The sequence below is a fragment of the Taudactylus pleione genome, unplaced genomic scaffold (genome assembly GCF_031769625.1).
Source record: "Taudactylus pleione unplaced genomic scaffold, aTauple2 ptg000225l, whole genome shotgun sequence".
NCBI classification, from domain to species: domain Eukaryota; kingdom Metazoa; phylum Chordata; class Amphibia; order Anura; family Myobatrachidae; genus Taudactylus; species Taudactylus pleione.
Window position 1 is genome coordinate 9,222,711 of NW_028284627.1, and position 26,807 is coordinate 9,249,517.

Here is a 26,807-nt window from a genome sequence, read left to right on the forward strand (position 1 = left end):
TCTGCGGGACCACAGTCTCAGCATAAAGTATCGCAGTCAAACATACAGACCATAAGTTGTCAAACACCAGTGTAATTATCATATTCATTAGTGCAGTATAATAGCATGGGGATAGCTATCCAGTACATATCATCTGGGATCATAAAAACATATAATTGCCAGAAATCACAATTATTACTTCAACCCAAATGTTGCTGTCTTTCTATAATCATCTATACAGCATAATGGCAGAAGACATGTTAGGTATATGTGTGTTTATGCAGGCAGATTCAAGATCCCACCAAACATGATACTTATACCCTCTTTAGATAGACATGGAGGAAGAGCCAGTCGGCATATGCACCCGCCAGACCAGATCCATCTGGTACCACTGCTGTGTCACTCAGGGATGCGCGTTTCGCCTCTAGGGCTTGTTCACCCACACATGCTCTCCGTTTAAATGCGTGCTTCCGGGTTTTCTTCCGGGTCACGTGTGTTATCAGAGGCCGTTCTCTATTGGTCGATTGGGTCACAAGGTGTACTCTGTGAGAGACCATCGCCTATTGGTTGGCTTGGTCACATGTCACTCGCTTTGAGTCATCTATGTAAACAGTGATCCCCGTCAGCTCACATGTGTACCAATGATTAATAGAGATATACTCCAGTTCCTACTTCCGCATAATCGCGCTAGGATTAACCCTTGCTTATCCCATCATGTAATGCTAGGTTCTACATCCTATTATTTAGAAGGACTTTGCTGAGAATATATATTTCCTTTAATTACAGTACTTATATTAGATGGCAGCTATCTATTTCAGTGTGGTACATGATATCCAGTTTGATACATATATTACATATATTATGGCAACTGAAATGAATCAGTTCACCAAGATTTATACACTGACCCAATATCAGCTCAATTAGAGGCGATGCCCACGATGTGCCATACGAAAGCAGACAATGTCATCCTTCATCGCCTCTAAAATGCAAGATTTAGGGCCCTATCAGACCCGCTCAATGTTGATCGACAGCTCGCCCCTTTTTGTAGGCGGGGAGGGGGGTGGCTGGACAAACGGAGGCGTTCCTGAAGGAACACGTGATGTCAGTAGTGAGCTTCCATCTCTATCAGAGCAGGAAGCTCACTGGGGCTTGCGGCAGACGAGACCCTACCACAAGGGTCTCGAGCCAAGCCCGATGGTCGCTTAGTGGGCTGCCAGGAGGCCGTCTAAAAAAAAAAGCGACCACCCTCATTCAGAGCGAGCGCTCGCTTTTTGCTAGCGGCTCTGAATTAGGTCCTTAGTTCACAGCTCCATAGGTTGCATATTAAGTACGCAAATTAGGGGTTACCGTTTAAGTGTGGCTGATGTGCACACTATGTCATGGGCATCAATCCTAATACTGTATATACATATTAAGTATTTTTTAGCAATTTTGTTGTCTTAAAATGAAATTATGCTTTTATTAGTGAAACTGATGGGCAAATCTGTACTGTCAGTTCCAGCACATATGCTCGCCGGCTGGCTGCATGGCTCACGCATTTGCCATAAGAACCAACTTCTGAAATTTTTGGGGGTGCACACCCCCTCGTTCCCTATAAAATGACTTAAAAAAAAACCCATGCATAGATACATACACAGTGGTTGAATTAGCCCAAATGAGGTTGCTGAAGTATCCACACACCTGTGCCTATCTACAGAGGTAGCCAAACATGGCTGAGCTTCCCCCTGAAATATTATCTAAATCATAGGTTCTCAAACTTGGTCCTCAGGACCCCAAACAGTGCATGTTTTCCAGGTCTACTCACAGGGAAATAATTTGCTCCACCTGTGGATCTTTCAAAATGTGTCAGTGAGCAATGAATACACCTGTGCACCTGCTGGGTGACCTGTAAAACGTGAACTGTGTGGGGTCCTGAGGACCGAGTTTGAGAACCACTGATCAAAATCAAAGGTTCTCAACTCCAGGTCATGTTTTTAGGGTTTCTGTCTAGAAACAGGTTAGACCAGTGGTTCTCAAACTCGGTCCTCAGGACCCCACAAAGTTCACGTTTTGCAGGTTACCCAGCAGGTGCACAGATGTAATCATTACTCACTAACAGGTAGAGCTAATTTTCACTTGATTCAGTGTGGAGACATGGAAAACATGCACTGTTTGGGGTCCTGAGGACCAAGTTTGAGAACCTGTGGGTTAGACAAATAATGACCCAGCAAACAGATCAACTCACCTGTGCATGTTTATTAAAGAAATCCAGAAAACATGGGCAGTTGGGGGAGCTTGAGGACTGGAGTTTAGAGCTATCGATTTAAATAAATTGCAGCATAAAATAAATAAATAATTATTCTTAACGCCGCAATTTGACAAATCAATATTGACCAAAAAGAATTTAACCGCATTTCTAGAAGGCATATTACCATTTATTTACCAGTTATTCATAGTATGTCTGTACATTACAAGGCAGTATCTAGGAGTGTGCGACCACTGGAAGGCATTGTCACCGACCCATGGCCCTTGCTTCTGGCTAGCTGGATGCCTGGAACATCACCCAGCAGCCAGGACCACTGTTGTGGCGCCGTTGGAGCGTCCTTTAGACACTCCTAGATTAAAGCATCCTCAGGACCATCAGCAGCTCCTGCCCTCTTACCTGAGGGGGGCTGCCGCTGCTGCTAGTCTGGCCATGGCCGGCCGGGTCCAGGCGCCTGCACAATGAATCTGGCATGCGCATAACACCGGCTTCTGGGGACTGCATTGTTTGCCCGAAAGGCAGAGCATCAGCTTCCAATGGAAGCCGCTCTCTACTAATCACAGCCCAGACTGGCAGTCCAAGGGGGAAGAGACACCTCCCCCTGGGGCTGCCTCTCCTGTGCATGACTGGCAGGTGAGGCTTCCAACGGGAAGCCACCTCCAGTCACAGTGCAGTCACGGACTGCACTGGCTCACTGGAGTGGTTGATTTTACTGCCATGACTGCAGCCTCACAGTCCCTAGATAAAATCTGGGACACTCCGATCAGCGCTGCACTGTCTGGTGCTCCCCGTCCCTTCCATCAGATGTCATGTCATCAGGTGCTAGGGGGCAACCTAGCACGGGAGATATTTAGCCCAGTTATGGCGCTTGTACATTAGACTTATATACACTTATGCTGGGTACACATTGGCAGATATATTGGCTGATCAATATATTGTGTGCCTGTCGCCAGCCAGTGTGTACCAGTGATATGTCTGTGAACAACGTCGTTCACAGACATATCGCATCGGCTGCGCTGCACATCCGATGGCAGATATATCGGCTCATTGTGCTGTGTGTACATGCAGTCAGCTGACCACCCGTACACTTTCAGCAGAGGCCGCGGGGAGGAGGGGGCACAACGCGACCCCTGGCCAGCTGGACCCATGGCCAGATGACAGATGATGATTGTTCAGTGTGTATGAACAACCATCTGCAGATATATCTGTAATACCACTTTTACACCGAAGCTAAAACCCGGGTTATTGCAGGGTTAACCTGGGCAGCTCCTTGGTGTAAAAGGGGTGAGGGTTGGATCGCCGGGTCGAGTGACCCGGCAATCCAACTCAGGTAAATAGCAGGGTTTAACACGGGCATAGCCCGTGAAACCCTGCTGTGTGTACAATGCACTCCGGGTCTTGGTTGGTCCGGCTTCAGTCACTTCAGTCACTTCCACGCCAGAAAAGCCGGGTCTATGCAGACACGACTCCGGTGTGAGCGGCGCCAACTCGGGAATATCCCGAGTCGACGCCGGCTAAATTCCGGGTCTGGTCCGGATAGGAACCCTGTTCCAACTCCGGGTCAGACCCAGAATTTTGGTGGAAAAGGGGTATTAGATGTGTACCCAGCTTTAGAAATGCTACCAAGATTGATGAACTAAAATCACCTACAATAGTTAAATTCATGTGGGGGATTTATTTACTTTTTTTGTAGGTCAAGATGATAATTTAATGATCACATTAACTTAAAGCAGGGGTGCTCACCCCCACGTTTTCCTAAAGCTGGGCATACACGGCCAGATAAAATGCCTGTCAGACCGACAGACATTTTATCTGGCAACCTGCCAGCCGCAGATGTCCGTGGCATACACTGAGATAGCTCACAGTGTATCAGCACGACATCTGCGCTCCGCCCCCGGGGGAGGAACACAGGAAATGTCTGTCTGTCAGCCGCAGCAGGGCATACACTGCCCGATGCTGCCGACAGTTTTCCCCATAAATATCGCATCAGACGGGCATGTTGGACAATCCGGCATGTCCGACCGAGCAATATTTACCCTCGGTCGCCTGCATACGCACATTCTACAATTATCGGGGCGATCTGCGGATATCAGGCGGATCGCCCCGATAATTGTAGCTTGTATGCCCAGCTTAACAGGTCATGTTTAGAGGATTCCTGTCTGTAGAAACAGGTGGGATAATTACAGACCCAAGAAATAGATTAATGGAGCATACACATGGTCAGATTTGTCAGATCTGTCAGATGAACGATTGAACGATTTAACCAAGGATTTGAACGATTTGAACGATTTTTGACTGCATTAAAATGAATAGAATCGTCCAAGTCTGACTGCAAACACATCAGATGTCAGATATCGTTATCTGACCATCGGGAACACGCATCGTTCATCGTCCAGGCATGTCGGTCAGATTTTCCTTCAGATATGAACCATTGAACGATTTTTTAAATCGTTATCGTTCAGATCTGAAGAAAAATCTGACCGTGTGTATGCACCATAACTCACTTGTGCATGATTTAAGACACAGGTTCTCAAACTCGGGGTCTGATTCAGACCCGGTCGCAAGCGCTGAGCGCTCGCAACCAGGTCGATGGTGGCCCACAGCGCATGCACACGACGGAGCCGGCTCCGTCGTGAGCATGCGCGAGACCCGACTAGCGACAGGCAATCCGTTGCTCCAGGTCTCGCACCAAAGGGGGCGAGCTGTTGATGTTGAGTGACAGCTCACCCCCTTTGGTGGGCGGGCCGGGGGGGTGGCTGCCCAAACGGAGGCGTTCCCATGAGAATGCCTGCCGTTTGGGGGCGGCCCTAATGACATCACAAGTGATGTCAGTGGAGAGCTTCCGGCTCCGTTAGAGCTGAAATCTCTCTGGGGCTTGCGATGAACGAGACCCTACCACAAAGGTCTCGTCGCAAGCCCGATGGTCGCGATGGTCTTGACCATCGCGACCATCATCATGGCCACTTGCTATAGCTGTGGGTGAGCACCCACAGCTATGCGAGCAGCCAAGAGGCCGCTCCAATAAAATAAAAAAAACCCGGCCCCGCCCCCCACTTTATAATGCCAATATTACTGGCATTATAAGGCAGGGGGCGGGGCTACAATGACGCGATTCAGCTCGAATCGCGTCATCGAACCCCCGCAACGCCCACTTTTGCGGCTGGCGCGGGGGTTAGAGGAGTGCCGGCATCCATTTCGGCACCCTTGCCATGTCTTGCGGGGTGTCGGGAGCGGCACCCGATTTTCGGGAGGCTCCAGACAGTCTCGGGAGAGTAGGCAAGTATGACGTAAATTAATTAGCTCCACCTGTGTAACTTTTAAAATATGTCAGTGAGTAATGAATACACCTGTGCACCTGCTGGGTGACCTGCAAAACATGAACTGTGTGGGGTCCTGAGGACCGAGTTTAAGAACCACTGATTTCAGACATTCACAAAACATGACATGTTGGACTGGGGAGTTGAGATCACCTGACTTAAAGGGTTTAAAAAAACACCTGTTCACTAATCTTATCATCAACCTGGACTGAATTGATAGTAGGCAGCACCTGTTACAGCAGGTCATATACCTGTATCTGTCTCATCATTGGACATGTTTGCTATAAACACAGCCCAGCAGAGGGCGCCTGTGAGTACGGCTGCAGGAGATTGAGGTAATCCTGGTAATAGAATGTTATTGTAACTATGATGACTGAGTATTCTATAAATGGAACGCTGTTTTGTACTGTTCTATCTTGTTTTCCTTCTTTGTCACAAACCTGTTATTGTTTTGTAATAGATACAGTAATGTGTCCCTCCCTGGTTGGTGCATCACAATTTTACCAATATGAGTTTGGATGCACAGTATTTGGGTCGTGCTGTAAATGCTGACTCAAGAGATTAACCTGCATTTAAAACGAACTTGTAGTGACTTATTGAATGGCTTATTAACCATGTGATTATGCATGGGTGTCCAGAGATAAATGAGAATGCACTTAGTGCAAGGATCCCATCTTCATGTGTGTAAACTGGATAATAGTTGCATTATCTTGTGTAGTTTGACTCCTAGAGTAATAACCTTGTGTGTTCCTAGAATCCATTTGAGCTCTGACTTTATTTGTTGGCTGTAATGATTCAGCCGGTAGCTACGGACTTGGGGTATTTATCAAAGTTGGAAGAGAGAACTTTAAAATGCTCTCTGACACAGGGCACCAAAAAGTCAGGTACCCTGTAACACCTAGTGAATCTCTGCATAATGGTTCCATAATACTAGTGTATGTAGGTATTATTTATTTTAATTTTTTAAACCAAGTAACTTTGTGGTTATACTTGCTTTTCAAAGACCTCAGAAATGGGCATACAGTACCATGCATTTATAGTAACTCCTACCGGACAAGTCATAAAGTTACAAAGGAAACTGAAGTGACTTTAATCATGGCTCCCGTGTGTCCATGTTTCCAGAATGAAGAAATTGGAAGGAATACCCCACCCAAAATATATAACAGTGCTCATTGTGTCATCTTTCAGAAAATGGGTGGACTGGCATCTTAAGGGACCTATACATTAGCAGATAAAATGAATGATTGAACGATCTATTGTTCAATCACTCATTATATCTGCTAATGGATAGGCCCTGAATGATGACAGATGCGCACTCCCGCAGCCGATAAATTGCATCTATCATCTCTCCAACATGTTGGTCAATTATATAATATAGCTGTATATTCGCAATATCGTGCAGTTTATATGCGGTAAACGACGAAAGATATTAGCAGCAGCTACAGAGAAAAAAATCCACTCCCTGAATGATGTAATGCAATATCGTTCATCGTTCGTCATTTGCCAAAATCTGTCATGTACATGACCGATATCGTTCAGCACAGCCACCGTAATTTTCAAGGGATATCTTTTCTTTCATCGCTCAGAAATGCATATGCTAATGTATAGGCCCCTTTAGAGTGGCATTGTGAATTATTGTAAGAGTGGGGTCGGTTTTATATATTTTTTTCTGTGCTTTCACCCTCCAAGCCATTCCTTCCCTTTCAAATGCACCAGTAGCACTCCGCATGCCACTTTTATGTGCATGTAGTACCACTTCGCGATCAGAGAAGTGTTCAGCAGGGCTTACTCCACCTCCTAACTAATCTAGACAGGTTCCTAAAATTGGCAGGTGAGAGACTAAATTGCTCTCCTCTACCTAGTCTTGCAGCTTTGGCTACCTGCTGCTGGCGTTCTAAACTCACTTGTTGCTTGGCTGACTCTTGGAATGTTGGGACCTCATTTGGAAAATGGTTTGTTTCTGAATGCTTCACTTCTGGAAAGCCGAGGAATGAGAACAGTCTAGGACTCCTTTCTCACATTCTGACATTAAATTAATGACACACATTCAATAATTAGGCTTCACACACATCCTGACATGATATATAGATCTGTCTCTCAAATTCAGTAACTAGTCCTCCTTCACACCTTACTGATCCAAACATTACATTGATTAACTTTTTAGTACATTTCTGCCCAACCAGCTTCTACATCAAATTAATAGCCCAATATAGGGTTGGTCAATGGCATGAAACAAGCATTGGTGAACCATCATGCACCAATCCATGGCCATCACTGCTCAGGGAGCCAATCAGATTTGGGCATGGAGCTTAGTGGTGTGATAGGTGGGGCTAAGCATTGTGCCTCCTGCATCAGGGAAAAAACAACAATCAATGACTGAAAACCATTGGATTTCCACTATTGATGGTGGTTAGGCATCAATGGTTGATGGCCAACCCTGAGCCAATAATCAGTGGGCTGGCCCCATCCTGCTCCATTTGCTGCTCCACTGCTTGCTGATCTGACTGCTGTAACCCATTCAATGTTGGCGGTGGAGCAGGATCATCTACTAAGGCACCTAGGGCCATGTGGGCACTGACATGCCCATATTACTCTAACCCCCTTTGTGTTCTCTTTTGACCAAATGGTGGTAAGGGGGTCTCAATCATGTTTCCTAGGTCCTCATCCTCCAGCCCCCATGTAGTCTTATTCAGTTGGTTGGAGGTCACATAGCAGTGAATTTAAGAAGGTCCCTACTGCTGACAATGAGTGATCTCTCCACTGGTAGCAATTCTAGATATAGCGGTAAAGGAAGGTTAAGTAGAGATCAGCTGGCTGTACTGCTGACCAGCGCACATCAGCAATCTGACGCAGCTCATACGACAGGATGTCTGGTCCTGAATGAGAGGCCAGCTACCAGGAAGTGCAGCAATGGTCAGAGTCCTCGACAACCCTTGGTGAGGCTTATGGGAAATATGATGTTGCTCCCAAATTAACAAAAATTTAATTAGGCCCTATAGGCTTTTTCATCCCATGGACAACAACTCTTTCCCTTGGTGCCTGATTTACACAAACCACATCACCATCAGAATCCTCCTCATCAACTTCCTCCTCAGCACCAGCTACACCAATATCCTCATCCTGTTGTACTTCAACAGTAACATCTTCAATTTGAATATCAGCCACTGGACTGTGGGTGCTCCTTCCAGCACTTGCAGAGAGCGTGCAAATGGTGGAAGGTCAGGTATCGCGACCGCTGCCACACTTGGACTCTCCTTGGGGATTTGTGATATTTTCTTAGAATTAGAACGCAGTTCTTTGCTGTGCTTTTGCCAGCTTAACTCGTTTCATTTTTCTAGCAGGAGGAGGGTTTCCATAGTCATGTGAAGTTGAACCACTAGTCATGAACATAGAGGCGGACCTTAGCCGTTCCCTGCCACTCCATGTTGTAAATGGCATATTGGAAAGTTTTTCTCCTCAGACTATTTAAATTTATTTTTTACGGCCATTTTACTGAACTTTAGCTTTTTGGATTTTACATGCCCTCTGTGACATTGGGCATCGGCCTTGGCAGACTACGTTGATTGCATTTAATCATCTGTCATGACTAGTGGCAGCAGCTTCAGCACTAGGGGGAAGTGGTTCTTGATCTTCCCCCTATTTTAGCCTCCATTATTATGGTGTGAACAACCCCTGTAAAAGGTTGTTTTTTTTTCTTGAAGGGCAGCGTACCCCTGCACCACACAGGACAGCACCTGTAAAAATTTAAGAAGGGCAGTGGCGTACACCACAAAATTATTTGTATTTTATATTTTTGGGCAGCGTAGCCTGGCACCACACAGGACAGCACTTGTAAAAATTATTTGTATGAGTGTACCCCTACAGCAGACAGGGCACCCCCTGGACAACACAGCACTATAGCCAGCCCCTATGGACAGGACAACAGCCAACCCCTATATGGACAAGGACAACAGTAGCCAGGCAGCCCCATGTATTGTATAGGGAAAACAGTAGCCAGCCAGCCCCTATAGTCAGCATCAGCAACAGCTCCCTCCCTCTTCACAGTAGCCAGCCATACTTTATTATTTTTAATTTTTCTAACAGTCTATCACACTGAGCTCACAGCCGGAATGAAAAATGGCGGCGATCACGGGACCTTTTTATAGAATTCAAAACCCGCGAGAATCCGACAGTGGGATGATGACGTTTTGCCTCTATTTCAGAACCGAGCCAGGCTTGACTCTGTTCCCAGCTCGGATCGGGGGGTTTGGATTTCGGAAATCCGAAACCGCTCACCCCTAGTACAAACATGCGCCAACTGCAGTGCCATAGGCCATTGGAAGTAGGCATGACTTTCAGAACTATAAAATGTGTGTATATTTTGGCATCTGTTTGGTGTAGGCTGCTGGGAGGGGTCTGGAGGTAAATTGATGAATACTGCAGTCCCCACTGAGAACTATGGGGACCACAGTACTTGGCTGAACCTTTGTAAAACATCCATGATGCTAAAAAAGTGCCTTAGTCATGCAGAAACAGCCATTCCTGGCTTAATAAGTAGGTCCCTGAGGCACAAGCAAACTGATGCTAATTTTAAATCCATACTTCTACAGCAGGGGTGTCAAACTCTCTCCCTCCAGCGGCTCTGGGATTACATATCCCAGCATACCCTGCCACAGTTTTAGCATACCCTAATAGCAAAACTGTGGCAGTGCATGCTGGGATGTGTAGTTCCACTGCAGCTGGAGGGCCCGACACCACTATTCTACAGTATATGGTTCTGGTAGGATTTACTTCAAATAACCAGCAGATGGCAGCATAGTATCTCCATTGATGGCTGTGTAATATGACTTTTTACTATATAGAGTTTGCAATTTCCATAGTACTGTATGATGACCACTTAGCACAGCAATACATTGTTAATGCCCCAAAATAGGTGACGTTATTTTCAGTCTCCTTTTAGTTCCCTGTATAGCGAAGGACCCATTATAAGCTGCATAGACAGTAAAAAAACAAAACTTTACATATATTTTGTGTTATTACAGTGATATTTATTTAATAGTTACTAAACAATGATGAAATAATGGGTCAAATAAAAGACTAATTTTAATCTCGCCAAATGTAAAATAATTCAAATTTACTATGAAACTAGTTTGATCTTTATTTTCATATATTTTTCTACGCGTTAGATAATTCTACTACTAGGACCCGGTGTGATAAGCTGCCTTTTTCCTATACCTTTTTTTTATTTTTTGGCCTGCCATGAAAACCTTCTTGTATAATTAGATTAGGTTAATTCCTTAAGTAGCTTATATCCGCTGGTCAGTGGGTGTCACACACACCATTCAAGAAGTTGTTTTATGTCTAGAGCAGTTAAACTAAAGGCAGATAACAAAACTTTAAATCCATTTAATCTCTCTGCATCTGTTTAAGGATGTATTTGGCATTAAATTAATCAAAGGATTACAAAATACTCAAATGTGTAATACATTATGTTCTATTTACTTTATATTCTTTTGTATTCTGTTTCGTGGTGGAGGGGGAAAGTGAGTTTCTTCCAACACAAAGTTTTCCTTGATTTGGCAAGTTTGGGGCCTGTGGGTTGCTAGGCGATGACCTGCTCTCTACTGTGTGACTGCACTGAAGCAATTTGAGACAATTTGGCTAAATTGTTCCAATTGGGGTTTTTGTTTTTCTTTGTGCATTTTGAATCTGATACAACTGGTAAAATCTCAGAGGCGGTTGTGACTGCTCATTCTGCTGTGTCCTGGGACTGTTCCCCCTCCCTGGTTTTTTTTTTTGTTTGCAGTCTCTGTAAAGTGTCTACTCTGTGTTTACATGTGAAAGGTCCTATAGCTCTGTCCTAGTGTTTGTGACCTGTGCATACAGTATGCCCTTGTACAAACAAGTCAGTATGCCCTTGTAGGAAAAAGTCAGTAACTGGCCTTTCATGTAAAAGGAAAGCTGTTACATTGTCATTTTTCTGAAATTAAATACAGCTTTGTCCCATCTGCAACTCTGAGCCACACTTTCTCCCTTGTCTCGGATCTCCCTTTTCCCAATAGATTGTAAGCTCCTGGAGGCAGAGCCATTCTGACATTTTTCTATTTTTATTTTTTTTATTTTTGTATATTTGTTTATTTTGTTTATTTTTTTTTTAGTTGATCTGTCCCTATTTTATGCGTGCACCCTCCCCTCCCCCCCCGCCCCCCCCCCCTGGCGTCCACTGCAAATCAGCGACCATAATGTACATGCTGCAATTACTTAATTAAGTTCAAAGTATTATTGACCCTACCCATATGATGATGATGATGAGTGATATAATTGGATTATAACAAATGTAAAAATTGGTCCACAGTCTGCATTACTAATGAGGGCTCTGGGATGTAACAGCTGCTGCACTCACTAGTACCATATTTTCTGGTGTAAACTCTCCACGAGAGACTCCAAAAAAAGGAAAAAACCTAATCGCAACTGTGTGCCCATCACAACCGTCACACCCCCATAAACGCTGCTGTGAATCGGAAATGGGGAGTAAGAAAGTGAAACACAGGCAGATTTGGTGACAAATCAAACATAAATGCCAGAGGTGGAAAACATTTATAAAACACCTAAATGCTGACATATTTATGCAGAAAAAATACGTTACTATTAGTTTAGCGCTCTAAGGGGCCTATTCATTATGTTAATTATCGGGACCCAACTTGCCGCGGCCACCGGAGCAATTCATCATTGCTCCGGCGCGGTGGCAGCTGATGTGAAATCAGCTGCCCCAGCAAGTGGCTTTACTGCTCCTTTTCGGAGCAGTAAATCTTTTCACGGCTCCTGTCGGAGCAGTGACGGCGGTGCGCATGTGCGACCTACAGGTCACACATGCGCACAAGAGCCCCGACGTCCGGCGGAAGGAGCTGGACAGGGGCGGAGGGATCCAAAAGGATCCCGTCTCACAACACGGACCTACTTCCCATAGGGAAGAATGGGTTGCGAACTTCAAGCGGGGGTATTCGCCATCTGAAGATTGCAAATGCCCCCCAGTCAAGCTCCAAAAATATAATATTTTCGGAGCTTGATGAATTCTGTCCCCATACTAGTGTATGGGGACAGCATGCCATTCCGCAAACAGAAGGTAAGTAGGAGATATTTATGATACTAGTGTATGGGGACAGCAGGCCATTCCGCAAACTGAAGGTAAGTAGGAGATATCTGTGATACTAGTGTATAGGGTCAGCGGGCCATTCCGCAAGAGGAAGGTAAGTAGGAGATATCTGTGATACTAGTGTATGGGGACAGCGGGCATTCCACAAGAGGAAGGTAAGTAGGAGATATCTGTGATACTAGTGTATGGGGACAGCGGGCCATTCCACAAGAGGAAGGTAAGTAGGAGATATCTGTGATACTAGTGTATGGGGACAGCGGGCCATTCCACAAGAGGAAGGTAAGTAGGAGATATCTGTGATACTAGTGTATGGGGACAGCGGGCCATTCCACAAGAGGAAGGTAAGTAGGAGATATCTGTGATACTAGTGTATGGGGACAGCGGGCCATTCCACAAGAGGAAGGTAAGTAGGAGATATCTGTGATACTAGTGTATAGGGTCAGCGGGCCATTCCGCAAGAGGAAGGTAAGTAGGAGATATCTGTGATACTAGTGTATGGGGACAGCGGGCCATTCCACAAGAGGAAGGTAAGTAGGAGATATCTGTGATACTAGTGTATGGGGACAGCGGGCCATTCCACAAGAGGAAGGTAAGTAGGAGATATCTGATATTTCCTGCTTCACCTTCTTAATGAATGGCCCGAATACTTAATTGTCATAATTGCAGGTGAAAATCTGCTTTTAATAGTGTACAATTTTTACAGCCAAGTGAACTTTTCTCAGTTTAAACATAGGGCTCTATTTAGCAATAATTACCATATAGGCTAGAAAATTTTCGTCCAATATCTTCACTATCCTTGTAGAGACAGCCATTGCATTAACACTGTCCCTGTGAAGTCCCTGCAGGCAGTCTTTTTTTTTTTAGTTGTCGGAAAAGACTGTCTATTTAGAGCTTGCTCTCTACAGTGCAATGTAGCAGGATTTGGGCATTAATCAAGAAGATTGCGTTAACTTCTCCGTTAACCCTTTCCTACATAGCTGGGATACGTAAACTTCTATTTCCACATGATTTAACTGCAATTATGTTTGCTGATTAGACCCCAAAAGTTTAATATCTGTAGTTATTTCTGTATTCCAGCTGTATTTGCTCACCCCGTCCAAACACCCCTCTCCCCCCCCCCCCCTTCCCTTCTGTCCTCCAGATTCTCCTCCCCTCACCTCCATGCCCCCAGAAGGTTATAAAGAAGCTACAGCTGTGTCCTTTATTAACATAGCCATTCTCTCCACTACAAGGGGAAGGAGATGAGATATATTACAGCTATTACCTCTGTCAAAAGGTGAACCAATTTCTGCTTTTCACTGGGTAAAGTCTCTTTTCACTAGAGTTTCACTTTTTCCTCTGTCTCTCTGCTAAATATAGATCACTTGGCCATAACCGGTGGTGCAGATACAAGAGTTCAAAGCGCAGAACAATTCCCAAAGATATCACAGCTTTAAAGCTTTGTTGTAGTCATTAAATTGCAATATAAATCCTCACTATGCAGAATGCAAAATGGAAAACCCCTCTGTTAGTAATATTCTGTTATCTTTGCATTACACAAATTAAAGAGACTTTACGACGCCATAAATAATTTAAAGGGCCACTAAACCCCAAAACTTAAATTTTCACCTAGTAAGCCATGAGGATAAAATTGTTCCCTCCTATGTGCTTTTAGACTTCAGACCATTTAAAACCATGACCTAATGAAATCTGATTCAAGTCAATAAGCTGAGACTGCTGTGACCTCACTGCCCCTGCCCCTCTTTTATGAATCCATCAATTCATTGCATATCAGTATAGTAAGTCTGCAAGCCATTCTGTCAGTCTCAGATGTAGAAAAAGCACATCCTTGTAACACCACAAACTACCTGATGTACATATGCTATATTAATATCTATCAATTGTTTTATGATATATAATGATCCCTGTATACACCACCTTTGTTAAATGGTGGCTTTACTTGCACTTTAAGTCCTAATCCCAAAACCCTAGTAAACAAAGGATGTTTCAACGATGAGGTTGAAACTTTCATTAAAGCAGCAAAGCCAATATAGGTTGTTTTTTTTTGTTTTGTTTTTTTTTATATGGCAGGTGACATCTTTTTAAATATGTGTCTATCCTTTTGGATCTCTAAAATAGTTTTCTCCTCTTCATAATCTCTGGAGTGCGTAAAGTGTCTGCCAGTCGGCATGTCATGTGATGGCAAAGGAGTGAGGAGAATGATTTTGTGCACAAAGCCAGACCGGGCTCAGAAGGGCATTCAAAGCACTTGTGCCCATTACATCATGTCATGCGACAGTGGTTGCTATGGAAGCTGTGCAGTTATAAAACATAAAGAGCAGCTTGAATAAACAAACAAGGAAAGAAAGTAAATATTATGATTTATGTAAGGAAATTTAAAATAATTTTTTTTGTTTTAATGCAATATCTGCTTTGTTTTACAGTCTAGATTTTGGAGGGATGTGTCCAATGTGTGGACCCTAATTTGAGCTTACAATGAGGTGGATGGGGCTTCGTGCGTAAGGGCTTTGAAGTCACATACTGCCTATAGAATAATTTAATGGTTACCAAACTCTGACCTCACAGCACTCAACAGTCCATGTTTTAAGGATTTCTGTTCTTAAGCAGAGGTGACTTAATTAGTAAATCTGTCAGTTTAATTATACCATCTCTGCACTGGGTTGGATATCCTTAAAACCTAGACTGTTATTTCGCCTTGAGGACCAAGTCTGGGAAACCCTGGAATAATTTATTTTGACAACAGAACCAGAAGATGACTGAACATGTCCCCTGTCTCCAAAGGTTGCCACAGATTGTGTTGATAAATTGAAGTTTGGGATACAAATGGCGCAGAGTTCCTCTGATAGGTCATCTTCAATCAAGACCCGTGGGCAAAAACTTGGGACATCAAAATCTGCCACCAAAACCAATCTGCCACCAGAAGAACTTTTAACAAAGGAAATTAATAGACTTTCAGTAGCAGATGATCAGACAAGGTGGGTAGAAGGACTTAATGTTCTTCTTATACTTACAAGCATAGCAGGGGCAGCATTACAGCTTGGTTTTATTCCCTTTTTTTTAAATTCTTTTATTTTTAGAAAAGGTCAACTGTCAAAGCTGGGACTAGGCAAAAAACATCCTGATGACAGAAGCCCTCCCCTCCCTCTGAAATGCAGGAGTCTAGAAGATATTGCCGATCTGATTTTGAAGAATTGTTGCAAGAAGATAATAGTTATGGCGGGAGCTGGGATCAGTACGCCAAGTGGAATTCCAGATTTTAGGTGGGCATTTTGGCTGCTTTCTATGCAATCTAATTTGTTGATTAAATGGAGGGAATCTGTGTAGATATGAATGGTGAAGGTTCTTGTTATAGAAGTAGTCAACAGAGCTGTAATATCAGAACTTTATTAAGAACGTCAGTCATAAACAGTGGCGCATACAATCAGGGGTGTGTAACCTTGCATGGCAAAACTTTGTAAGGGAACCCAATGGTGAAAAACTTATACCCATAGGCCCCAGAACAAATGATATAGTGCATACACACAGTGCAATCCTTCAAATGACCGAACAATATATCTTACATCGTTAGGTCAACATTATATCTTAACGATCTAACGACCAATTGCCTGGTCAGCCAGCTGGGCGTACACTTCACAATTGCTAAAGAAATTTGCTCATCTGTCGTGCATGTACAGCAGATCAGAAGGTGTGAGGAACTACGTACTGGAGGGCACAAGAGTGCGTACACACTAGACTGTGGGCGATTTGTCATTCCAATTCTGCTCAAAACAACAAATTGTCCAACAATATATCGCCTACTATGTACCCAGCCTTCGGGCTTCTTGAATGTTTGGGAAACACTGGTCTTAGTTGTCCCAAAATGCTGATATTCTGACCGTTCAATCGCACTTTATGGGTGCAATGAACGGCCACCACTGATTTGGAAGATAGATCTCTTATTTAATTTTACAGAACACATTCATATATAACTTATTAAATGTTCTTGCCTTAAATTGAATGTTTATTGTTCATGTCGGTGTAGAACCAAAATGCTATTTCCTTGTATAAGCAACCAGCCTGGTTCCATCACAAATGTCCTCTCCATCCAGTGAACATTTTGCGTACATTTTAGGTTTGTTTGGCATGACCGCTGGGCTACACCCTCTGGTCTTGCGGGCACCATGGTCTTTATCCAGTCCATATAATAAAGTAACTTGAAGGTCCCTAACCTGTATAATGTTTTAATAATAAATATATTTAAGCATAACTTTCTCTTCTCCTACAGATCACCTGGCTCTGGATTATATGATAACCTGAAGAGCTATAATGTTCCGTACCCAGAAGCCATCTTTGACATTGATTACTTTACATATAACCCCAACCCTTTCTTTGCTCTAGCAAAAGAACTGTATACTGGTAAATACAAACCCAACGTGGTCCACTATTTTGTGAGGTTGCTGCATGACAAAGGCTTGTTGTTGAGATGTTATACGCAGAATATTGACGGACTAGAAAGAAGTAAGATATACTGTGTATTGTGTATGTACAGTGTTACGTTTTAAGTTTTTTTTTTTTTTTTTTTCATACATGAGCAGCACCTGAAGTAGGTCGGTATGAGTGTTAATATGCAGCATGTCCACATTTATGTGGACACTGGTGAAATGTCGACATGATAGAATGTTTACAAACAATCCCTGGTGGTCTAGCGGTGTCTTGCACTCTCCCGATGGCAGTGACTGCTTCCGGTGGAAACGTGAGGAGCAGTTCCAGCAGAGAGCACCCTAAGCCTAATGTATGCATTCTGAGAATGTCGGGTTTCGTATGTCGACATTTAAGACTTCAACAAAGCTGACGTAACTGACATTGTTTTGTTATGATTGTGAATGTTGTCCTTATAACTGCATCTCCTAGGAACACCTTTAATTATGATATGTAATATCTTTGAGCATATGACGATCCAAAATTGATTTTCAAAAACAATTGTATGGTGTATGTGAGCCAATTACGCAATCTCTTGTCTGCAGGTCTTCATTGAAAAATCAGTGTTTGTAGTGAATAACATTGACTCTGTGGGTTTTGTTTTTACAAACTCCTTAAATGATAGCTGAAATCTCCAGCTGAAAAGTATGTAGGTTAGAAACCACTTTTTACAGAAGAAATCATAAACATTAATACATTAATACATTAGATTTGTGTTTTCCTCTTTAATGTGTCTATTCATTAATGGGCAGATCTGTGAACTGGAAAAATGAATCCTGGTTTGTCATTTCCAACAAAAGAAATGTAAGGACCAGCAGTGGCTCCTACCCTCTTAGATGAGGGAGGCTGCCGCCACTGAGAATCACTCACCATGTGTGCAGGTCCTGGCGCCTGTCAGATCAATTACGCAGCAGGCGCTATGACCAGGCCCTGGCACCTGCTGCATAATTGATCTGACAGGCGCATATCGCCGGCTTCCAAAGTGCTGCATTGTCTGCAGGCCCAAGGAGCCGGTAGGGCTGGCAGAAAAGCTGCTTCCTACTGCAAAAAATCCGCCACTGCTAAGGACTACTTTTATTCAATGCAACACCATTTTATAACAGGCTGTGGGTTGTGGCCACAGGATTATTGTATGGTTGGAAAATTATTAACATTTTACTTGGTGCCGGCTTCTGCCGTTGCGCCTCACAATTGCTAACATAACTAATAAAATGAGGCTGCCTAAGAGCAGGGCAGCCGGCTCCTGCATCCGCTTGCCTTCTCTTTTTAATTCCCCAAAATATAATTTTAGAACCCCCAGATAATGCCATAGTGATGCCTCCAATTCATTTTATGCCACACAAGTGCACTGTTCTGTCACTTCCTTTGTGGGTGAGGATAATTGGGGTGTGAAGGGGAGGCCATCGCTACTGTCAGCTCACCAGAATGCAGCACTGGCAATTTTGCACACCTCATGGAGATGGCATCTAAGTTCTAACATTAATGCGGTCCTCAAGGCACCAAAATAGTTGAGGTTTTAGCTATATCCATGGTTGAGCGCAGGTGGTTAAATCAAATTGACTAAAGCACTAATTGAGTCACCTGTGCTCAACCATGGATATCTCTAAAACCTGAGCTGTTGGAGTTTTGAGGACCATGTTTAGGAACCTCTGGCACAATGGGTAACTTGTCCAAATTAAGAATCATATCCTTGTTTAAGTCTCCTCTGGGATCAGGTTTGTGTGCACTCTGAATATAGGCCTGATCCAAACACTGTTATCTGTCCATTATCGACAGGCTTGTTGCTGGACAATGGTCCAATTCTGCAGCACACTTTGACAAATCAGACACTTATGTGAACCCTCTATTAATGTGGATTAATTTACCGGTGTATGGTAATTTTTTTTTACTTTTTGTAATTTTTAAAATCTCTTACACTCTCCATTTCCAGTGGCTGGGATTCCACCCAAAAAACTAGTTGAGGCTCATGGATCCTTCTCATCAGCATCTTGTCACCTGTGTTATACTCCATTCCCTGCAACAGAAGCTCAGGTAATATGCACTAACGCAAAAGATTTGTTACCTCAAATAATAAAACTTTAAAAAAAAAAAATGTAAAAATATATAATTTTTAATTTATTTTTTATTTCAAGGACTGCATTATGAGTGGCAAATTCCCACGCTGCAAAGTGTGCTATGGGGTTGTTAAACCAGATATTGTATTTTTCGGTGAAGATCTTCCAAAACGATTTCATCAATTTTCAAACGACTTCCCAAAGGCTGACCTACTAATAGTCATGGGGACTTCATTAGAGGTATTCATTTTATTTTTTCCATCTTTCGTGTATGGGCATGTAAAGTTCCCTGAGCGAGATATGAATCTTAACACTTGTGACTGCAAAGGGGCAAGGTTCCTAAAATCATACATTTTTGTTTAATCCTATGACTTTTTTTTAATATTAATAAATTTGTCTGAACTTCAAAAAAATAAACCCAACCCCTCAGTATACACTGATCAGCCATAACCTTAAAACCAATGAGGTGAAGTGAACATTATATTTTAAATGGCCCCTGTCAAGAGGTGGGATATAAGGCAGCAAGTGACTGTTCTTGAAGTTGGTTGTTCTGGAAGCAGGAAAATAGTAAGAATCGAAGCAACTTTGACAAGATCCAAATTATGATGGCTAGACAAGCGGGTCAGAGCATCTCCGAAATGGCAGGTCTTTTGGTAGATACCAAGAGAACCCCCAAAAGTGGGCCAAGAAAGGACAACCTGTGACCTGGCAACAGGGTTGTGGGCACCCGAGGCTCATTTGTGCACTTTGGGAGTGAAGGCTAGCACGTCTGGTCCTATCCCACAGAAAAGCTATTGTAGAACAAATTGCTGGATAAACTTAATGCTGTCTGTGATAGAAAGGAGTCCGATCACACAGTGCATTGCAGCTTACTGTGTAGCCGCAGACCAGTCAGTACCCATGGTAAACTTGTCCACTGCCAAAAGCGCCTACAATGGGCATAATAACATCAGAACAGGACCATGGAGCAATGGAAGGTGGCCTGGTCTGATGAATCATGTTTTCTTTTACATCATGTGGACGGCCGGATGCGTGTAATTTACCTGGGGAAGAGATGGCACTAGGACGTACTATGGAAAGAAGAAAAACCGGGCGGAGGCAGTGTGATGCTCTGGGTAGTGTTATGCTTGGAAACTTTCAGTGCTGGCATTCACATAGCTATTACTTTAAACCACCTATCTAAACATTGTTGCAGACTACGTACACCATCCATGGCAAGTTTCAGCAGGATGCACCCTGCCATAACACAGAAATTGAACTCATGGTTCTCAAACCATTTTTGAACAATGTGTTGGCCCAGATCTCTGAGCATCGTGTGGGATGTGCCGGAATAAAGTCTGGACAATGGGGGGCCCCAGCTCCCAATGTACAGTATCTGCTGGCAATGTCTTGGTGCCAAATACCACAGGACACCTTCAGCGGTCTTGTGAAGTCCATGTCTTGATGGATCAGAGCTGTTTTGGTGGCTGAGGGGGACCTACACAATATTAGGTGGCTTTAATGTTATGGCTGGTGTACATTTGGTTGCGATCTTTACTATAAGCTTTGATCATCCCTGCTACAGACATTTTAAATATCCGTTCCTGGTGAGATTTGTATGGGTTTTTAAAAGTGGAATCCCCACCCCCCATCAAAGTGTTCAAACTGGACTTCAGGGGACGCTGGGACTTCTATTCTCAGAATACCTGTCTGTAGGGGTAGCTTATCAAAAGGTCAAAGTCCTCCAGCTTAGAACATCTGTTATCTAAATCAGATTGCTGGATCTCAGACAGGAGACTTACCTGGCATGCCACTTCCCTGCAGTATAAATGGGCTCTCATATTCTGCATCCATTGTTCCTAATTGTTATATTCATATTCATAGATTGAACCTTTTGCCAACATTGTAAACTCTGTGCGTCCAAATGTTCCCCGGCTTCTGATCAACCGAGATGCTGTCGGTCCATTTAAAACAAAATCAATGAAGAGTACAGACATAGTGCAACTGGGAGAGATCTGTGATGTAATCGGAAAGTTTTTGAAAGCACTAAACTGGCAGACTGACATGGATGAAGTGATTCAATCTCAAAGGCTGTAGGTGAGATTACCTTTTTATTTTTTGTCTTAAAGAACCACCCATGTCTGTCCAAGGCCACAGGGAGCTGTGAGGTGTCTCATTGCTTGTGTAATATACAGTCATGACCTTTTTAATTCTAAGTGGAATTACAGCAGTTTGTGGAACTATTCACAATACTGGTGATTTAGTCCATGCTGTGCAGATTTTACACACACCCACACACACAATTGAAGGTTGATTTGCCCATTTTACAATTTATCCAGGTACTTTGAAACAAGTCAGTCCATAAAACTCTGTTCCCTGACCATTTTTGATCTTGCACCTCCCTCTTTTGAGAGACTAGTTTGAACAACACAAGTAAGTTTGTTGGCTCACATTACACCATCCTAAAATTGCCCATTCGCCATCAGAAAGTCACTTGTGCTCAGCACCGACCAACCAGATCTGTTTGATTTGTCCACACGTGTGCCTAACCAAACTGGATGGAGCCAGCTGCTCCGTGTTCAGGTTGAGCAACTTCCTCTACACATATATCTGACAAGCTATTTATTTTACTTGAATTTCTGCATTTTTGGCCGTATAATTCTGGCAAATTTTTTATTTTGTTTTCTGAGGCTTGTGTTTAAAGTAGAGTTAATCTGCATTTCATTCTTCTCATCTACAGTATCAAGTGTGATGGAGCAGTCTCAGCTGCAGTTCATGACACCATCTGAATTCTTGCAGACCAGGAATCTTGTACAGCTTAAGTTTTTGTGGCGAAAATCTTGAGATACATTTAATTTTCAAAATATTGTCAAACACTTTACCTTATATTAAGGAGTACAAATGAGTAGGAAAATCTAAAATGCCTCCATGATCATGACATATTTTTTTATAACTAGTTTTAATCAGTTATCGGCTTCTGCTGCTATTCTAGTTTGTAAATTCTATTCAAATGCTTGGGGTTATCCTCCCCTATATTAAAATTCAAACTACTCATGTATTTTTTTTTTTTTTCTCTAAACTTGTTTTGACATGTATTTGTTTAATTTATATAATGTATATTGCTTGTAACATATCTTTTTAAATGTGTTCATACTTGTAGTAATTTATATATTTTATAATATACTTCAGAGTTCATTAATAAAGCCAATTAATTAAATTACATTTATATATTGCATTTCATTATTTAAACTTGTATAAATGTGTGCTGTGTAGCTTTAATCTGTAACACACAAAATGTTGCATAATTAAAGAGATCCTGGGTAATACAACCTGGAGGAAAAGTTCCTGATACTTGAAAAAAAAAATTCTGCTTAAAATCTTATGTTCAAACCCCAAACATGTGTTGCTGCCATGTGATTGACCTTTCTTGGTAACCTCTCTGTAACTATGGGAATAAACTTGACTGCACAATGTGGTTGGGGGTTCAGATGTTGCTAATAAAGGTCAGTTGTTCATTACTTATCGATCAAATCACAGCAGTGAGAGCACTTTTATAAATATACCCAGGGGTACTCAGAGTGAGGGTGGAGAGGGTACGATTTGCCCAGGTTTGTTCGTGGGACCAGTGGAGGACCCTGGCTAATGGGGACAAAAATTCTCCTTTTCAGTGTGCGCATTTGTTGGGAGTGGCTGTGGCCACACCTCCAGAACTTGGCCACACCCCCAATATCACCTGGTCCCACCATGCCTTGGGGCCCTGAATGTACATTGAATACTGGGTATAGAATTGTAACTAAATTGAAATAATAAGCAGAGGTGCTCCTGGAACAGTAGAACATATTAAGGTACATAATTCTGCAATTTCCTAATCCAGCAACACTTTGCAGATGGGAGTAATCCAAAATTATTGGATTTGGGATGTTGCATTATGGTTAGGGGGCGGCTGACACCTTTTGACATGGGAGGCAAAAAACAAGCAACTAGTGTGAATTATTGTGAGCTCATGTATAGAAGTGTCTTGTCTTTATTATACTTTCATGCATTGGTGTATATCTTTTAGCTCAGAGACAGTGGTTTTATTTTGTCTGTTCAGAGTGGTTGTCAGTCTCATGGAAAGGCTGCTATGTTTCATACTACATAAGTCATACAAGAGTAATTACTTATCCCTGCTGGGCTTTTACTTGTAAATGTTTTGTAAAGCAGGGCACTGTTTATTTTTCTCAGTGCTTTATCATTGTAATCAACTAGATCACAGGTTATCAAAATCAGTCCTCAGGACCCTTAAACAGTGCATGTTTTCCAGGTCTCCTCACAGAATCGCAAGGAAATAATTAGGTCCACCTGTGGAACTTTTAAAATGTAATGAGTACACCTGTGCACCTGCTGGATGACACGTGTGGGGGGTCCTGAGGACCGAGTTTGAGAACCACTGTACTACAGTAGATCCTGGATTACTAACCCCATCCATTTCTAGCAGGTTTGATAAGATAGACCTATCCAGTTTAACTCTTAAAAGCTACTGTTCTGATTTTAGAAAGATTCACTTAAATGGACACAAGGTACAGTATAATTGTACTCATTTTCAATATACAGTACGAATGCATAATTGTATTAATCTGTTGGATGAGACTGCGTCTGATTGGCTATCTATTTAGTAGGTGGGCGTTTACATGGCCTTAACTTTGTCTCAGGAGCTTTTAGTCATGCACTGAACTAAATCAAGTGTAGGAAATTTAATTACATCCCAATTCTACGGAACAGGCCAAAACAAGGATAACAAAAGCAAAGGGGACTATTCTATTTTAATCATAAGGACACTATACATTATTACACGGAGGGAACAATTTGGTTTGTTTAGGGCTATAGGAGGTGTAATATATGGTAACATTCCTGTGCATGTAGGGAATCTGTATGTAATGGTGCCAGATTTATTCCTGGCGGACCAACAACCGCTGCTGGAAGCCTGAACAGAGAAGATCTTGACTAAGGCTGGTAAGTATCCTGACTCCTCCCTTATTGGTATCTAATCCTCCCCCCCCCAAATCATCATGGCTGACAGCTGGAAAGCCCTGGCTTACCTTTGTTCGGGGGGAATGGGACTAAAGATAGGTGTCTAAATCCCGACACAGATCTTTAGTCTCTGATTGAGATTCTGGGTGGCAGTATGTTAACAGCATCCTGTATGTAGCTATTTCTAACAAAACAAAACAAAAAAAGTATAGGCTTCTTTACTACACTCAAAATAACTTTCTAAATTGTAAGGCTTTTTCTAGCTTATCTACATTTAAATATTAATTTTAAGGAAACTTAACTAAAGGAGATCCATAGGTATAGCAGGGAAGAGACTGGATATGATGCTGTAATATAGAGGTAGTGTACAGTAGGTGACTCTTCTACAGAGGAAGAGAAGGGTTAGATCAGTGTTGGCTAACCTTGACACTCCAGCTGTTGAACTATATATCCCAGCATGCCCTGCCACAGTTTTAGCATGCCCTAATAGCAAAACTGTAGCAGTGCATGCTGGGTTATGTAGTTCCATAACAGCTGGAGTGTCAAGGTTAGCCAACACTGGGTTAGATGAAGGTAACATGTGGGAAAATTGGAGGCAAGCAGGTTTAGGGATGAGTAAGAATGACTTAAGTAGTAATCGGGTGGGATTATAGAATTTAGAAATGAATACAGCAAATACATTTGAATATGTTGCAATGATATCCTACACCTGAGAAGGCTGAAATAGGGACTGAGGTTATGGGTGGGAAAAAAAAGGTCAGGTCGGTCTTCTGTCTCCATTCTATATCTGACGTTCTGCAGATCTATCATACCTGCAAACTATTTTGTTGTAGTTCAATAAGAATTCTAATAAAGGGGCACAATTCAATACTTGGCAATGTGCAATTAGCAATGTATAGCTGTGCACATCAGAGGCTGCACCCCAACACAGCACATTTTCCTGCACCCCACTATGGGGAGTGACTGAGAATGTGCAGTGTTGGTGGCCACAAGGTTTCCGGGTTACGAATGTTTCTTCTGCACTTCGCAGCTACTTGAATTACCGCCAAAACACTGCAGGAAGTTGAAAAATGAAGTATATATGATTATATTTGTAGCCAAAGATGGGTCTAATTTTTCGCACCTGTACCTGATGACATGTTCTTTAAATGAAACAAACAACCCCATAAATAGAAATGGACATGCTTTTTATTCTGAAGAGGGTGAATCAGTAACAATGCATCAAACAGCTCCATGCCGTTACTGAATGAGAACATCTTACAGTACAGAATCTCACCCTCTAATACAGGAGATTTCAGCAAACGTTATTCATATTAGCACTTAACTGATAGCTCACAGAGAATTTAGAAGACACTCAGGAGGTTTGGTACCCTATTGAGAAGTAATTATATTGGTCCGCTAGAATTAGTAAAACAATCAAGAAACTGGCTGTTTTGAAAGATCAAAAAGGCAGCTCTCACCATGCGCCACAAGAGCACGTTACATACAGTTACATTCAGGTGCTGGATAATAGGACCACTAAGCCCAATAAAGTGTGTGTAGATGTCATTGTATATACTTGTCATTTGGTCCCATCTATGTGATAATTGGTGATATAAGCAGAGGACCCCAATGGCTCTGGCAGAGATGAAAGGAGGAACAATGAGCACAAGCCATATTACACAGCTATAGTATATAAAATATGTGCACTTGTTACATAACGGAATAAAGACTTTCACCCTCAGTTATCAGCAATTGGTATGTCTAATATCCCAAAGTAGGGCCGCTGACAGGAACAATGATATGCCTGGGGAAGCTTCTACCCCAATCCAATTGATCACTTCCAAACATAGCACTTTTACAGTATGAGGCCTAGTGGTCCTTTAATGTTATCCCAATGCAAGCAGCTGGCGCTATCTGTAAAGCCTTGTACTGTAATAATGACCATAAAACAACAAGATGGGACTACAGTATCCTCTCTCCAACGCACAGCTGTAAAAGCACGTATTAGAGGAGTGTTAGGCAAATCTAATGTTTTGCGCTTGTATGACAAGGGTGTTATCTTGTGCCGATTACTCTGATAGGTTCATTTTTTATTTTTTTAAAGGGACAGTGGAAAATATAACAAAATCATGATTTCATAAATTACTCCTTAAAGAGAAAATAAATTCTGACATATCAAGAGTATAAATAGTAATAGAGATCACTGTAGAAAAACAAAACAAACAGCGGAAAACGCGCTTAATCCGAATCTGAACTGTCCGGCTCGGGGGTTTGTTGACAGCATAGAGCTTCTTCCAGCGGAGCCATCGTCCCGTCCGGTCTCACGCCCATTGGTTTAATAATTTCTTCTCTGCAAAAGGAAAAAAAAATAGATAAAAGTTAGAAGAAAAAAAAAAAGGGCCATTCAGTATAAACACAATAACGCCAGCACTGCTTCTTAACATTTCCCATCAGGCCGCAATGTTTAGTAAATAAAGGAAAAAAGAATGGCTACAACTCCCGCATACTTGCTGTCCTCTAATTAAAAGGTAGCTGATGTCTAATGAGTGCCGGACAAGGTGCAAGACCACGGCTGTAAATACAAGCTCCATTGTCAGCTCCCCTATGTCTTTTATTATTAAAACGAATAAATTGCCTCGGACTCGGCACCAGTT

The 26,807-nt window shown here is 42.6% G+C and overlaps 2 protein-coding genes across 2 annotated transcripts in view; one reads left to right on the forward strand and one right to left on the reverse strand.

Annotated features, from left to right (window-relative positions):
* Positions 1-5,820: 5,820 nt before the first annotated feature.
* On the forward strand, positions 5,821-22,487 carry LOC148517246 (NAD-dependent protein deacetylase sirtuin-3-like). The gene is made up of 8 exons (XM_088479000.1): positions 5,821-5,873; positions 15,452-15,645; positions 15,748-15,930; positions 16,935-17,167; positions 19,059-19,159; positions 19,261-19,422; positions 21,046-21,258; positions 21,902-22,487. Exons 2-7 carry the CDS (start codon positions 15,494-15,496, stop codon positions 21,256-21,258), a joined length of 1,044 nt encoding a protein of 347 aa, XP_088335126.1. The 5' UTR covers positions 5,821-5,873; positions 15,452-15,493; the 3' UTR covers positions 21,902-22,487.
* A 2,854-nt stretch (positions 22,488-25,341) lies between these two features.
* Positions 25,342-26,807, reverse strand: part of RIC8B (RIC8 guanine nucleotide exchange factor B) — a 95,701-nt gene continuing 94,235 nt past the window's right edge. Inside the window, exon 10 of the mRNA XM_088478924.1 lies at positions 25,342-26,503. Coding sequence (XP_088335050.1) covers positions 26,392-26,503 — 112 coding nt within the window. The 3' untranslated portion in view covers positions 25,342-26,391. The remainder of the gene's footprint in view (positions 26,504-26,807) is intronic.

Bases quoted from the DNA above. Each gene is read 5' to 3' on its own strand.
- LOC148517246 (XM_088479000.1), top strand. From the start codon at position 15,494: ATGGCGCAGAGTTCCTCTGATAGGTCATCTTCAATCAAGACCCGTGGG. The intron at 15,646-15,747 runs GTGGGTAGAAGG...TTTTATTTTTAG, and splicing joins GTAGCAGATGATCAGACAAG to AAAAGGTCAACTGTCAAAGC. The intron at 19,160-19,260 runs GTAATATGCACT...TTTTATTTCAAG, and splicing joins TCCCTGCAACAGAAGCTCAG to GACTGCATTATGAGTGGCAA.